This window comes from Mya arenaria, chromosome 1, assembly GCF_026914265.1.
Source record: "Mya arenaria isolate MELC-2E11 chromosome 1, ASM2691426v1".
Classification (NCBI taxonomy): domain Eukaryota; kingdom Metazoa; phylum Mollusca; class Bivalvia; order Myida; family Myidae; genus Mya; species Mya arenaria.
The window spans coordinates 60,350,033-60,365,052 of NC_069122.1; the positions used below are offsets into that span (position 1 = coordinate 60,350,033).

The 15,020-nt window shown below is 36.9% G+C and overlaps 2 protein-coding genes across 3 annotated transcripts in view; both read right to left on the reverse strand.

Moving 5' to 3' along the window:
• LOC128232497 (transmembrane protein 98-like) overlaps nt 1-7,104 on the reverse strand; it is a 28,565-nt gene extending 21,461 nt beyond the window's left edge. Inside the window, exon 1 of one of the 2 annotated variants that reach the window (XM_052946073.1) lies at nt 6,951-7,104. The gene's annotated coding sequence lies outside the window, so the exon portion shown is untranslated. Of the gene's footprint in view, nt 1-591; nt 1,145-6,950 lie in introns of those variants that run through there. The other variant, XM_052946082.1, reaches the window with a different exon arrangement.
• Nucleotides 5,504-9,911, reverse strand: LOC128228350 (uncharacterized). The gene is made up of 2 exons (XM_052939616.1): nt 7,455-9,911; nt 5,504-5,524 (listed from the first exon to the last, which is right to left on the reverse strand). Exons 1-2 carry the CDS (start codon nt 9,909-9,911, stop codon nt 5,504-5,506), a joined length of 2,478 nt encoding a protein of 825 aa, XP_052795576.1.
• Between the last annotated feature and the right edge of the window lie 5,109 nt (nt 9,912-15,020).

Genomic DNA, 15,020 nt, shown 5'->3' on the forward strand with positions numbered 1-15,020 from the left:
CATGAAATCAAATAATATAAATAGGTAAAATCAAAGATGCTTAACCTCAATTGTTTGCTAACATAATTACACGTTTTGTAGATTCAAAACAAAATTTCCGTGTCCTGAATCCTCATAAAATTAAATATAACCGTAAGCATCATTGTTCACAGTATACGCGAAAATTAACGCAAACAGAAATCTGAAAGGATCAATTTGGTCGCTGTATAAAGCACATTGGTAAATATTTGCACTATTGTCATCTATTCAAACTCAATTTTCTATTTTTGTAATAATGCTAAATAATGTCTCATTATATTATTAAAATTACAAATAGTAAATTTAGATTTAATGCATTATACAACAGTTACAACTTATTTACAACAGAAAATTTAAAACATAAACAAATTTGACTTAGATGTATTTTACCAAAATACATGTGTTTGTTAAAAAAACTAAGAATAATTGAAATATTAAATATTAAAATAAGCTTTTTCTCACAATGCCATGATCACCATTGGTTTAATGTGTGCATTATAAGTTAATTTTTAAACAACCGACCTAAAAATCATTACTTTTATTGCAAAAATGACAGCAAAATTAATATCATACCCAACAATAAAGCCATAATAGCCGTATGTATTGATTCACCGTATTTCATTTCTTTCTGCCATTCATAACTCTCACATTTTGCTGCTGGTAAATTTTGTTCACATACACGATACATGTCATTCTATCCAACATAACATATAAAATATTCACGTGAGCAATTAATTACATCCTGCACTGTGTCGTATTTCAGGTGGAAGAAAGATTATGCACGGTATTAATATTCATTTTTGTTTCTCTCTAAAACAACTCCAAAATATTCTTTATTCATATTATCTATAACTATTTATTATCACAAGTGGGCTACAAAAATCTAAATTACAAAGAAATGAAGAAACAAGTATTTATTTAGTAATCTCCGTCAGTTTTTCAATGATCATGCAAGTGATAATCAGCTTTAGATGTATCAGTGACCCCCAGTTGTTCATGACCTTGGTGAGTCCTAATTTCAAATTTCAGGCCAAATGAACATTCTTTGTCTAGGGTCCTTGTAAGTTCTGAAATCCTTGAAGTTTTCTCTATATATCATTCATTTTACTTAGTCTCACAAAAAAAACAGAAGCATGTCAACTGGATACTAAAATGTTGTCTATTAAAACAAAAGGCAATAACTCAATCAATATTTTAGGCAGAGTGCATAGACTTGATAATAGTCTTTATGCCCATTGACCTTGTAAAAAATTCTACCATGTTTAATGCAAATTCCTTAAACAGCTTAGAGTTATGGCGTAGATATCAAATTTCTTAAAAAGTCCAGTGAAAAGACAACACAGACTACAAGAACAACACAATCACAACAAAATCCCCAAGAAAAAATACCCACATGCATTTAAACTATCTAAGGAATATTAAGTGCTTGTGAGGAAAAATGTAACAAAATGTAAAAAAACCCATCAACAATGGAATAATATGCAATGTCATTTACCAATATATATTGTAAATAAATTGGTCAATAATAGGTAAAATTGAATATCAGATCATGGTTGGGGGATTTGGGGTGGGGGGATTGGGGGTCGGGGATCAGGGGTGGGGGAATCGGGGGTGGTGTGACGTTTAGGATAAGGTAGGGCATCGTCTTTGAAAATATTGTCAGGGGAATTTTGTTATAACACTCGAAGGCTAAGACAATAACATGACTTGGAAAACAGACAGGCTTAGTGACTTTACCAATTTAACATTTCACAAGATGAAAACCCTAAATAGAAATTATTTCTCTTGGCTTTTTGGCTGCATCTTTCGCCTATCGGTGGACCTAATTATATCCACTGTAAACAGTGATAACCAACTTACATACTCACATATATAAACATCCAGACCAACTGTGGTGTACAATGACAAATATATACCACAATGACCAATTGTTTGTTTTGGTGAGTAATATCCGGGAGAAAGGAAATAATAATGGCTTTTTCACAATTAAATGGTGTATATAATAATCAACACCTGTGGTTAACAAATCTTGTTCAAACTTAATTGCCAAACTTATATTTTACAATTTACAAACAACTCCCCAGAAATCAGCTTTTCAAACAATGTTGTTTTTTTTTTATTGTTTTGTGAACTTATGGTAATAAATGAATGAAATGCAAATGTCATGTTCAATTTTATTTTTTTTCAACTGAAACATTAAATGATTTTCGCTGGGGGGTTTTCTCTCAAAAAAATGTTGCTTGTTTATTTAGATATTTAGTTATGTTTTCCACTTAATCTTCTAATTAATACACCATACAAAACTAAAAATTGCTTTGTTGTTGTGGCCTTATATTTCCAACAATTTAGTTTTAAAACCATTTTTAAAGCGCACAAAATTCAGATTCCTATCCTGACAGCACTTTCTATAAGAACCAGGTACTGTCTGGTACCCAGGAACGAAACCCCTTTTGACTTTGTGTTACCTTATAAATAGGGCTATGAAAGGGGGACCCAAAATAATAGCAAAACAAACAGGCTTTATCAGTTCATTTGTCAATTAGCCCATTAAATCGATCCTATCAGCACATGTTAAACCACTTCAAAGATGCTGATTGTCAACTTGTACAAGAAGGAAAGTAGGCCTGCTCAGAGTTTTGACTCAAATCTCATTTGCAACTGCATGGTGTGTCAAAATCAAGAACAAATGGAGATAAAAATCAGAAGCCATCTTTGAAAAAAATTGTTGGTATTATATTATCATTTTTCATAAAGCATGCACTTGAAAACTTTCCGAAGGAAAAAAAGCAAACAAAAAAATCACAACATAGGTTTATTATTTAAGCATTCTACTGAAAAATACATAAATGATAATTGTCTGTTTCAGTGTACATGTAAGATCGTAATATATTTCACTGTGTGAGCACAAAAGGTAAATATTTACTTTTAGCATTCACAAGGTGATTCTTTTGCGATCCTACACTGAAACAAACGATACAATTTGACTGTTTATTGTACTTTACCTGAAAATCATGCCAAATTGTATATGAAAGTTACTTCGAAAATGAGGTGGTTGAAATTGCGTCCCAGCCATGTGTGTGCAGACATTTCATTCAGACATGAAAATGTCAAAAAACAGTCGTACCCCGTTGGCTCGAACTCAAAGGGACCGGTGAAAATACCTTGAGCCTCGGAAATTTTGAGCCAAGCGGAAAGACTTAGGTTTAGCTTAAAGAAAGCGGTCCTATACATCCAGTTCGAGCCAACGAGGTATTCGAGCCAAGCCAGTTCGAGCCAATGGGGTTCGACCGTAGTGAAAACTATCATTATTATGATATTGTTATGTCACTGTTTGAAACTGAAATATCCTTTATATTTCACTGATAAATCTCTTTAAATCACTGAAAGGCATACAATAAAATATTTTATCTAGCACTGCATATATTTTAAATTTTATGAAAGCATTTGGAAAAAAATTCCCTTTTTTCCCAACCACAATAATAATTTATTTTCAACACCACTTAATCAGTCATCAAAATTAAGATGTTATTAATAAAGTCAGAATACTATATAAATAAATATAGTGTTATCATAATAGTGAGATTATAACCGACAATCCTATATATATATATATATATAAACATATGACAAAATCTGTAAACAAGGTATACAACAAAATCCAGATTTATTAACAATCCAAGCTTGGTTCAGGCGTGCTTTAGGTGAATTTTACAATATATATCATTTTATGACCCATGTCCAACCTATTTTTACATAAATATTCTTCCTTTTATTAAAAAGAGATGTCAACCCAATAAAATGGTTAAAAATATGAGGTATATAAAGGACATACTTTAGTTACATTGACACTCACAATATTATAAAACTTGTGACAAGAATTTTTACAATATCGTAAAACTGAGATTTTATTATTAATTTACCTAAAAATACCATTTACCATAAAAATAGCATTTATCAGCCATTCCAATTTCATAAATGGGTTAAATACTGAAGATTTGTGTTGTAACTATAATAATAACACAAAAAATTTCTTCAGTATTACCCATATATGAAATTGAAATTATAACAGCATGCAAGTTTGTATGGTGCTCGCGAATCTTAGAAAATGGAGTTTGACTTGGGAGCCCTAGAGTGTGAGGCTTCGGCAGTTAGCTTTGAAGCGCTCCAAAGCCAACATGAAACAGTGATCTACATTAGGCCTATCATGATTCCTCAAGGCAATGTTTGTTAGCTTGCAGGAGCTCTAGAGTGTGAGGCTTCGGCAGTTAGCTTAGAAGCGCTCCAAAGCCAACATGAAACAGTGATCTACATTAGGCCTATCATGATTCCTCAAGGCAATGTTTGTTAGCTTGCAGGAGCTCTTTTTCCAAACACTGCATTGCATAGAAAATCCCCATCTATTATCTTAACTGAACTGTAGCAACCATGATGTGGTCTTTCTAGACGCATGATTCACATTCCTAGCTTTTACTTTTGGTTTAAGTTAAGTCTATTTTTAACAAAATGCATTTTGTAAAGCAGGTTGTTGTCTGGGGAGGTATTTTTTACTGCAGTCATCTTAAGGTAGCACACCCCCTAATAAAAATCTCCACTTGAAACTCTTCAATATACTAATGGTTTAGCCTTCATGTATGTTGTTAAGCACAGAGGACTATACATCTTTTGAGGGTTCTAAGGTTCGAATCCATCAAAAAGCACAAATATTTATTTAAAAAAAAAAAATCTTTGTTTTGATTAGCTAACATGATTAACAGAAGTTTATATTGTTTTTTCATCAAATAGTGATTAAATACATTTCTACACATAAATATTAACTTCTATGAAGATTTTATTACTTGCATGCAGGGCTGAAATAGGTTGTTGGGAATTTCAAATGCTTTTTTTAAACAAGGCAGTAAAACCCTTTGATTTTTTGGAATAATGTTCCGAAAAGGTTAAAGTTGATTAGTAATAAAGAACAGGCCATGAGTATTTCTAGAAGTTGTTTCCTTTGTGCTTTTAAACATTGATGTTGCAATTTTTATGCGGTCAAAAAAAATTAAAATGTTATCTAAACAATAATTGTAGTACCAATTGGCTATTTCAGTACAGTTTGATTACATTTGTTGATGATGTTATCAATAATGTAGTATTTCGGAAAACAATTATATTTCTTATGGTCTGATACCAATTTATTACCAAAGTGCTGAAAAATATATGAATTAACATTTTTTTTGTCTCTCGAGTGATGTCATTTTTATAAAATAAAAAATTCTGAAATGGGGTTAGGGTAACTCAAGTTAAATTAAAATTGTTATGTCATGGTAAATTTCTTAATTATTAATTTTTGAAATCGAGGAAATAATTCACATTAAGATAATATCAAGGTGATCATAGTTTGAAATGATGCCCATTATGGTCTTACTGCCTGTTGGAGCGCTCTGACTTTTTTAATAGTGACAACAAAAGTGTCGTTTTAAAACTGGTTTAAAATAAATTCATAAGTTTAAATAAAGAGGCTGGTATTCTGAAATAACAAAATATTATTAATAAGTTTAAATAGATGCATACATTTTATGTTTCTAATACACAACACTATGAATCCTCTTCCAAGACATTCCTGATGAAACGTTTATAAATTTAACTTGGAGAAAAAAATAAATATATATGTTAAGATAAAGAACATGATGCAAAAATATACCACAATCTTATCTGTGCACTCACTACCTATCTTATCTGTGTATTCAGCCCACCTTATCTGTGTATTCACAACTCATTATCTGTGTATGCACCATACATTATCTGTGTATTAACCCCACCTTATCTGTGTATTCACAACACCTTATCTGTGCATTTCCCCCACCTTATCTGTGTATTCACAACACATTATCTGTGCATTCCCCACACTTTATCTGTGCATTACCCGCACATTATCTGTGCATTCCCCACACTTTATCTGTGCACTCCCCACACTTTATATGTGCATTCCCCACACTTTATCTGTGCATTCCCCACCTATCCGAGCGTTCCCCACACTTTATCTGTGCATTCCCCACCTATCCGAGCATTCCCCATACTTTATCTGTGCATTCCCCACACTTTATCTGTGCATTTCCCCACACTTTATCTGTGCATTCCCCACAATTTATCTGTGCATTCCCCACCTACCTGAGCATTCCCCACACTTTATCTGTGCATTCCCCACACTTTATCTGTGCATTTCCCCACACTTTATCTGTGCATTCCCCACACTTTATCTGTGCATTCCCCACCTATCTGAGCATTCCCCACACTTTATCTGTGCATTCCCCACACTTTATCTGTGCATTTCCCCACACTTTATCTGTGCATTCCCCACACTTTATCTGTGCATTAACTGCACCTTATTTGTGCAGCAAACGCTTCAGTTACCAGTCTGATATCAGTTTCAAGTTCAGTTCAGTGCAAAATTGATATAAAAGCAGGGTTATTGTGAATATTCATGAAATATAACAAATGAAGGAAGTGATAGTTGCATAAATCAGTCACGATAATCTTCTCATGTTCAATTTTCTTCATAACATATATACATTACTTAAAAAAGTTTTTTTTAATGGAGTAAATAACTATGTTTTTTTTGTCTTTACATGTTCCTCTTAAAATGAACACATGTATGCTTTTATTAACATGAATGTTTTAGAATAATTTATTGTTTATTATTGTCTGTCTTACTAAGGCTAATCAATATATCAGATTTCCCCACAGTCACACATGCCAATATTACTTAAGAAACATTTTTAAGGAACATCCATTTTCTTTTGTTTGCATTTGTATGAACTAAACAAAATGTATTAATTCAAACCATTACTAATGGATAAAAAAGTAATATAAAGTATATCATACAGAAAACAGAATGTTTTTTTACTCCATAAAACTATTTCAAACACCTTGTACAGAAATAAAGGAGATATTACCTCTGATTAAGTAACGTGAAGATCCTTATGATACAATTAACGTCATTTGACACTTGTTTGTACAATTATATCATGTAATATCCTCAAAGTATTCGACAGCGAGTGTAATTTACTTACAACTCTTAAAGAATCAACGAAGTGTGTTACTTCAACCATGACAAACCAATAAAACATTTTTAACACCGAAATTACCTTGTATGCTTCAGAAATGAGTCAACGATTCACGGTTCGATACATATGGTAGTAAAAGGAACATAATTGATTTATTACCGAAGTTTGCAAAGGAAGTTTATACATAGACAAATTAGACGCCTGGTTTGGCAACAATCATTAGGGATGTTCAGTTCTTCGCTATATCAAATCCAGTATCAAGCTGCTTTCAAATCAGATAACTAAATCGAGGGTACAATTAAAATTCTTTTTTATTTTTAGATGAAATTTGTCTTTGTGTATATATAAAAAAAATTGCTTATTGTGATGCTTGGTCATGTACTGAGAGCTAACCTTGGTCATGTACTGAGAGCTAACCTTGGTCATGTACTGAGAGCTAACCTTCGTCATGTACTGAGAGCTAACCTTGGTCGTGTACTGAGAGCTAACCTTCGTCATGTACTCAGAGCTAACCTTGGTCGTGTACTGAGAGCTAACCTTGGTCGTGTACTCAGAGCTAACCTTGGTCGTGTACTCAGAGCTAACCTTAGTCGTGTACTCAGAGCTAACCTTGGTCGTGTACTCAGAGCTAACCTTGGTCATGTACTGAGAGCTAACCTTGGTCATGTACTGAGAGCTAACCTTAGTTGTGTACTCAGAGCTAACCTTGGTCATGTACTGAGAGCTAACCTTCGTCATGTACTGAGAGCTAACCTTGGTCGTGTACTCAGAGCTAACCTTAGTCGTGTACTTGGAGCTAACCTTGGTCGTGTACTGAGAGCTAACCTTGGTCGTGTACTCAGAGCTAACCTTAGTCGTGTACTTGGAGCTAACCTTCGTCATGTACTGAGAGCTAACCTTGGTCCTGTACTCAGAGCTAACCTTAGTCGTGTACTTGGAGCTAACCATGGTTGTGTACTGAGAGCTAACCTTGGTCGTGTACTGAGAGCTAACCTTGGTCGTGTACTGAGAGCTAACCTTGGTCGTGTACTGAGAGCTAACCTTCGTCATGTACTGAGAGCTAACCTTGGTCGTGTACTGAGAGCTAACCTTGGTCGTGTACTGAGAGCTAACCTTGGTCGTGTACTGAGAGCTAACCTTGGTTGTGTACTGAGAGCTAACCTTGGTCGTGTACTGAGAGCTAACCTTGGTCGTGTACTGAGAGCTAACCTTGGTCGTGTACTGAGAGCTAACCTTGGTCATGTACTGAGAGCTAACCTTCGTCATGTACTGAGAGCTAACCTTGGTCGTGTACTGAGAGCTAACCTTAGTCGTGTACTGAGAGCTAACCTTGGTCGTGTACTGAGAGCTAACCTTAGTCGTGTACTGAGAGCTAACCTTAGTCGTGTACTCAGAGCTAACCTTAGTCGTGTACTCAGAGCTAACCTTAGTCATGTACTTGGAGCTAACCTTGGTCGTGTACTGAGAGCTAACCTTGGTCATGTACTTGGAGCTAACCTTAGTCGTGTACTTAGAGCTAACCTTGGTCATGTACTTGGAGCTAACCTTGGTCATGTACTGAGAGCTAACCTTAGTCGTGTACTGAGAGCTAACCTTGGTCATGTACTGAGAGCTAACCTTGGTCATGTACTGAGAGCTAACCTTCGTCATGTACTGAGAGCTAACCTTAGTCGTGTACTGAGAGCTAACCTTGGTCATGTACTGAGAGCTAACCTTAGTCGTGTACTGAGAGCTAACCTTAGTCGTGTTCTGAGAGCTAACCTTGGTCGTGAACTCAGAGCTAACCTTAGTTGTGTACTGAAAGCTAACCTTAGTCGTGTACTGAAAGCTAACCTTAGTCATGTACTGAGAGCTAACCTTAGTTGTGTACTGAAAGCTAACCTTGGTCATGTACTGAGAGCTAACCTTAGTCGTGTACTGAGAGCTAACCTTGGTCATGTACTGAGAGCTAACCTTGGTCATGTACTGAGAGCTAACCTTAGTCGTGTACTTGGAGCTAACCTTAGTCGTGTACTCAGAGCTAACCTTAGTCGTGTACTGAAAGCTAACTTTAGTCGTGTACTGAGAGCTAACCTTAGTCGTGTACTCAGAGCTAACCTTAGTTGTGTACTGAAAGCTAACCTTAGTCGTGTACTGAAAGCTAACCTTAGTCGTGTACTGAAAGCTAACCTTAGTTGTGTACTGAGAGCTAACCTTAGTCATGTACTCAGAGCTAACCTTAGTTGTGTACTGAAAGCTAACCTTGGTCGTGTACTCTGAGCTAACCTTGGTCGTGTACTCAGAGCTAACCTTAGTCGTGTACTTAGCGCTAACCTTGGTCGTGTACTGAGAGCTAACCTTAGTCGTGTACTGAAAGCTAACCTTGGTTGTGTACTCAGAGCTAACCTTGGTCATGTACTCAGAGCTAACCTTAGTCGTGTACTGAGAGCTAACCTTGGTCATGTACTGAGAGCTAACCTTGGTCGTGTACTGAGAGCTAACCTTGGTCATGTACTGAGAGCTAACCTTGGTCATGTACTCAGAGCTAACCTTGGTCATGTACTGAGAGCTAAGCTTGGTTGTGTACTTGAAGCTAACCTTGGACGTGTACTTGGAGCTAACCTTGGTAGTGTACTCAGAGCTAACCTTGGTCATGTACACAGAGCTAACCTTGGTCATGTACTCAGAGCTAACCTTGGTCATGTACTCAGAGCTAACCTTGGTCATGTACTGAGAGCTAACCTTGGTCGTGTACTTGGAGCTAACCTTGGTCGTGTACTCAGAGCTCACCTTGGTCCTGTACACAGAGCTAACCTTGGTCATGTACTCTGAGCTAACATTGGTCATGTACTCAGAGCTTACCTTGGTCATGTATTCAGAGCTAACCTTGGTCTAGTACTGAGAGCTAACTTTGATAGTGATCTTAGATCTAACCTTGATCGTGTAAAAAGAGCTAACCTTGGTCATGAACTGAGAGCTAACCTTGGTCATGTACTGAGAGCTTACCTTTGTCATATACTCAGAGCTAAACTTTGTCATGTATACAGAGTTTACCTTGGTCGTGTTCTGAGAGCTAACCTTGGGCATGAACTGAGAGCTATTAAATCTTGGTCATGAACTGAGAGCTAACCTTGGTCATGAATTCCGAGCTAACCTTGGTCATGAATTCCGAGCTAACCTTGGGCATGAACTGAGAGCTAACCTTGGTCATCTATTCAGAGCTAACTTGGTCATGTACACAGAGCTAACCTTGGTCATGTTCTCAGAGCTAACCTTGGTCGTGTACTTGGAGCTAACCTTGGTCATGTACACAGAGCTAACCTTGGTCATGTACTCAGAGCTTACCTTGGTCATGTACACAGAGCTAACCTTGGACATGTACTCAGAGCTAACCTTTGTCATGTACTGAGAGCTAACCTTGGTCATGTACACAGAGCTATCATTGGTCATGTAAACAGAGCTAACATTGGTCATGTACACAGAGCTAACCTTGGTCATGTACACAGAGCTAACCTTGGTCATGTACACAGAGCTAACCTTGGTCATGTACACATAGTTTACCTTGGTCATGTACACAGAGCTAACCTTGGTCATGTACACAGAGCTAACCTTGGTCATGTACACAGAGCTAACCTTGGTCATGTACTCAGAGCTAACCTTGGTCATGTACACAGAGCTAACCTTGGTCATGTACACAGAGCTAACATTGGTCATGTACACAGAGCTAACCTTGGTCATGTACACAGAGCTAACATTGGCATTGTACACAGAGCTAACCTTGGTCATGTTCTCCGAGCTGACCTTGGTCATGTTTTTTAGAGCTAAACTTGGTCATTTACACAGAACTGTCATGTACACAGAGTTTACCTTCAGTATTTTAGAATTATTTTCGAAGTGTACTTTGAAAACACAAAACTGCAAAAATAGATTTACTTTCTCATTTTCCCATCAGGCCTTTTGTTTCAACCATGACATTGAGGTAATTGTCCCTCATCCATATGACAGAGTGGTGTTGGCTCCTTTTCCAACAGGCCCTGTTATCCATCTGTGACAGTGTGGTGTCCGCCCCTCTTCCAACAGGCCCTGAGCTCCATTTGTGACAGTGTGGTATTCGCCCCTCTTCCAACATGACCTGTGTTCAATCTGTGACAGTGTGGTGTTTGCCCCTCTTCCAAAAGGCCCTGTGCTCAATCTGTGACAGTGTGGTGTTCACCCCTCTTCCAACAGGCCTTGTGCATCATCTGTGACAGTGTGTTGTTTGCCCCTCTTCCAACAGGCCCTGTTTTCCATCTGTGACAGTGTGGTGCTTGCCCTTTTTCCAACAGGCCTGTGCTCCATCTGTGACAGTGTGGTGTTTGCCCCTCTTCCAACAGGCCCTGTGCTCAATCTGTGACAGTGTGGTGTTTGCCCCTCTTCCAACAGGCCCTGTGCTCAATCTGTGACAGTGTGGTGTTCACCCCTCTTCCAACAGGCCCTGTGCTCCATCTGTGACAGTTTTGTGTTCGCCCCTCTTTCAACAGGCCCTGTGCTCCATCTGTGACAGTGCGATGTTCACTCCTCTTTCAACAGGCCCTGTGCTACATCTGTGACAGTGTGGTGTTTGCCCCTCTTCCAACAGGCCCTGTGCTCAATCTGTGACAGTTTTGTGTTCATCCCTCTTCCAACAGGCCCTGTGCTCCATCTGTGACAGTGTGGTGTTCGCCCCTCTTCCAACAGGCCCTGTGCTCCATCTGTGACAGTTTTGTGTTCACTCCTCTTTCAACAGGCCCTGTGCATCATCTGTGACAGTGTGGTGTTTGCCCCCCTTCCAACAGGCCCTGTTTTCCATCTGTGACAGGTTGGTGTATGCTCCTCTTCCAACAGGCCCTGTGATTTCCATCCGCATCATTGTTTTCTCATTACAACCAAGTCTGACTTCATCTTTGACCTACAATAAAATAATAAATTGACATATTTGCTGATTTCTATGCAGTGTCATTGTAAGGAATAAAATTGCAATTTTTATTAAAGACTTCTAGCTTTAACCAGACTAAAAACTCTTTAACCATCTTTCTTTTTTAACCAGACCTAATCCAAATTAAACAGAGGGTTTTCACAAACTCAGTGAGTTACTCAGTGATCTTCATCAAATGAATACAAATACATTGAATGTCGCATGACGATTGTCTTTGATACATACATGTGCAAGTCATGGATGTATTCAACTTGGTTTTTCCAGACAGAGTGACGAAGGTCAGATGGGGTGGAGTGACAGGTGTGTGTCTAGGCTTTATATGGACATGGAGATGTTAATATGAACATGAAAATATCGAACAAAAAAAATACGTAAATGAAAAGATTATATTTACCTGCATACAAGTAGTGCAGTCTTTTGTGGTATTTTGACAAATAAAAAAAAATGTATTATCTCTTTTGTCAAAGAAGGAAGATAATTATACTAATCATCGAGTTGTTGAATTATAATGTTAATGTGTACAAACACAACTTAAACTTTTCATTTCAACAAAATTTGCCTAATTTTCTTAACATATATGAGCGACACAAAAGCATTTAACATTTGTTCCTAATAACTCAGACATAATCGATCCATTGCAGCTTTGTTTGAAGCAATTTAAAACTAATTTGCTATTATTTTTTCCTATTTGGATTATTGTTTAACATTTTTAGCATGCGCTATTACACCTTTGAACTATATCATCAATCAGTTGTCAAGTTACAATTGCAATAACTAGACGTCTTTTCAAATGATTTCTAAAACTGCCTTGTTAGCACAGAGGTTCATACAACTGTAATTGATAGGAACATTTGGATTTGACCTAAAATATGATAACAAAGTCATTAGACTGAAATCTGATAGCCTGGTTTATTCAACAATGATATCAAATTGAAAACATGATTTATTAATTTAAGTATGCACATGCAAAGATAAATTGGGTGTGCCAATAAATCAACATATTAAACACATTAATCAACTAGACGCCAACAGGCGACATGTCCAGCCCTTCAAAAGAGCTTTTGACACAGACATATTGCTCTTCCATGCAATTGCAACACTGAATAACATGGAGAGGAATAGATAGTAGACACCGTACTTATCATATTTATATGACATTATATCAATTGGTTTCATTCTACTAGCTGTGACATGTGACACACAGACACACAGCCTCATAATGGTTACCATGTGTGCTTAGTTACTAGACAATCCAATAATGCATGGTCAAGATGTGGCTCAGACAAGTTACTGGCCTATGAACACAACTCATTTTGACCTGTAATTGTGACCTTGACCTTTGAGATTCAGGCCTGAGTCTGGATCCACCACACCGCCTTGACATGGGGAACATATGTGCCCAACTGCTTGGGATTCCTATGCTGCATGGTTAAGATGCAGACCATACACAGTACAGTCCCAATAACAGTACTCATTTTGACATGAGTGACCTTATCCTTTCAGTTACAGAACAGGGAATTGTGCGCAACATGCCACCTCATCATGATGAACATTATTTTTCAACTTTATTGAAAATGCTATAATGTATGGTAAAGGCTCTTAGAAGGTACAGTTCTATCTACAGTAATCAATTCAACCTACCTCTAAGCACGAACTTGACCTTAGAGGTACAGACCTGGGTCTTGTTCACACCACGCCACCTCATGATTGTGAACATTCATGGCAAGTTGCAAATTTCTTGAATCCTATAATGCATGGTGATAATACGGCCTGGACAGTGTTAAGTCTGGACCTGAGTCCAATCAAAAGTATTCATTTTGACATTAAGCCTCTAAGTGTGACCTTGACCTTTGTAGTACAGACCTGGGACTTGTTTCCAGCAAACCTTTAGTGAATGGTCAAGAGGTGGTTAGGACAGTCCTATCAACAGTCAACATTTCAACTTTTGAGCTCTAAGCGTGACCTTGACCTTTGATGTACGGACCTGGGTCTTATGCATGATAGGCAAACTCATCATGGTGAACATTCATTGTAAGTTTTTTGAAATCCTACATGTATAATGAAATGTCAAGATACAGCCCAGACAATGATCATTTCAACCTTTCACCCTCTCTGAAATACAGACCTGGGTCATATGTCTGACACGCCACCTCATGATGGTGAACCTAGTAATTTCACCAAGCCTGTCAAAAGGCCCTATAAGGCCCACTGTTGGTACAAAACATTGATAGGTGAATATGTGGTAAATAAGGTTGTAACAGATGTAACAGGATGAGTCTTAACGTTTGTATCAGTGAAGTTGGTTGAAGTTTAATTGTACTTTAGTGTGGTTTTTTTTAAACAATTTTAACTGAACCGTCAACACATGCTTTAGGAGAGTTTTTAATAAGCATTAAAACATGGTTGAAGTTCGACGAGTACCAATCTGCATCCTCTAATGAGCTCATAACTAAACAGAAGACAAGGAAATTGACAATTACTCATATACATCAATTTATTAATTGGTACAACAAACCTCTCTCGACTTCATTCTATAATCTTTGTAAAAGGGGTGCCAATTTACTGACATAATTTGAGTAAGTACAATACAATTTGACAGATGGCGCGGAATATTGTAATCTCTATAACAGCCTCAGTGTACACATAATAACTAAAATGTAAATTAGTATTTACTATTTTATATTTTACTATTTTTAAAATCATATACGCTTATGTAAAACAAATGCATCATCTTTGACATAAAATGAAAATTGTGTATTTTTTTCTCTCATATTAGAGATTAACCAATACTTCCTGTTTTGCACGCGCGAAATTTTGAAATGATTTTTGGATATTTATCTACATGTCTTTTGATATTCAATCCATCTTGTCAATCAGTCAGTGTCTATATGAATATTTAAATCTAAAACATCTTGAACATTTTTTGTTTGAAGTTTGAGTGATTTTATAGACTGTCAATTATACTCGCGACCAAGTTGCTCTGGCACAGCAGAAGAAACCCAAGTATGACTATGAGTCATTCCCAA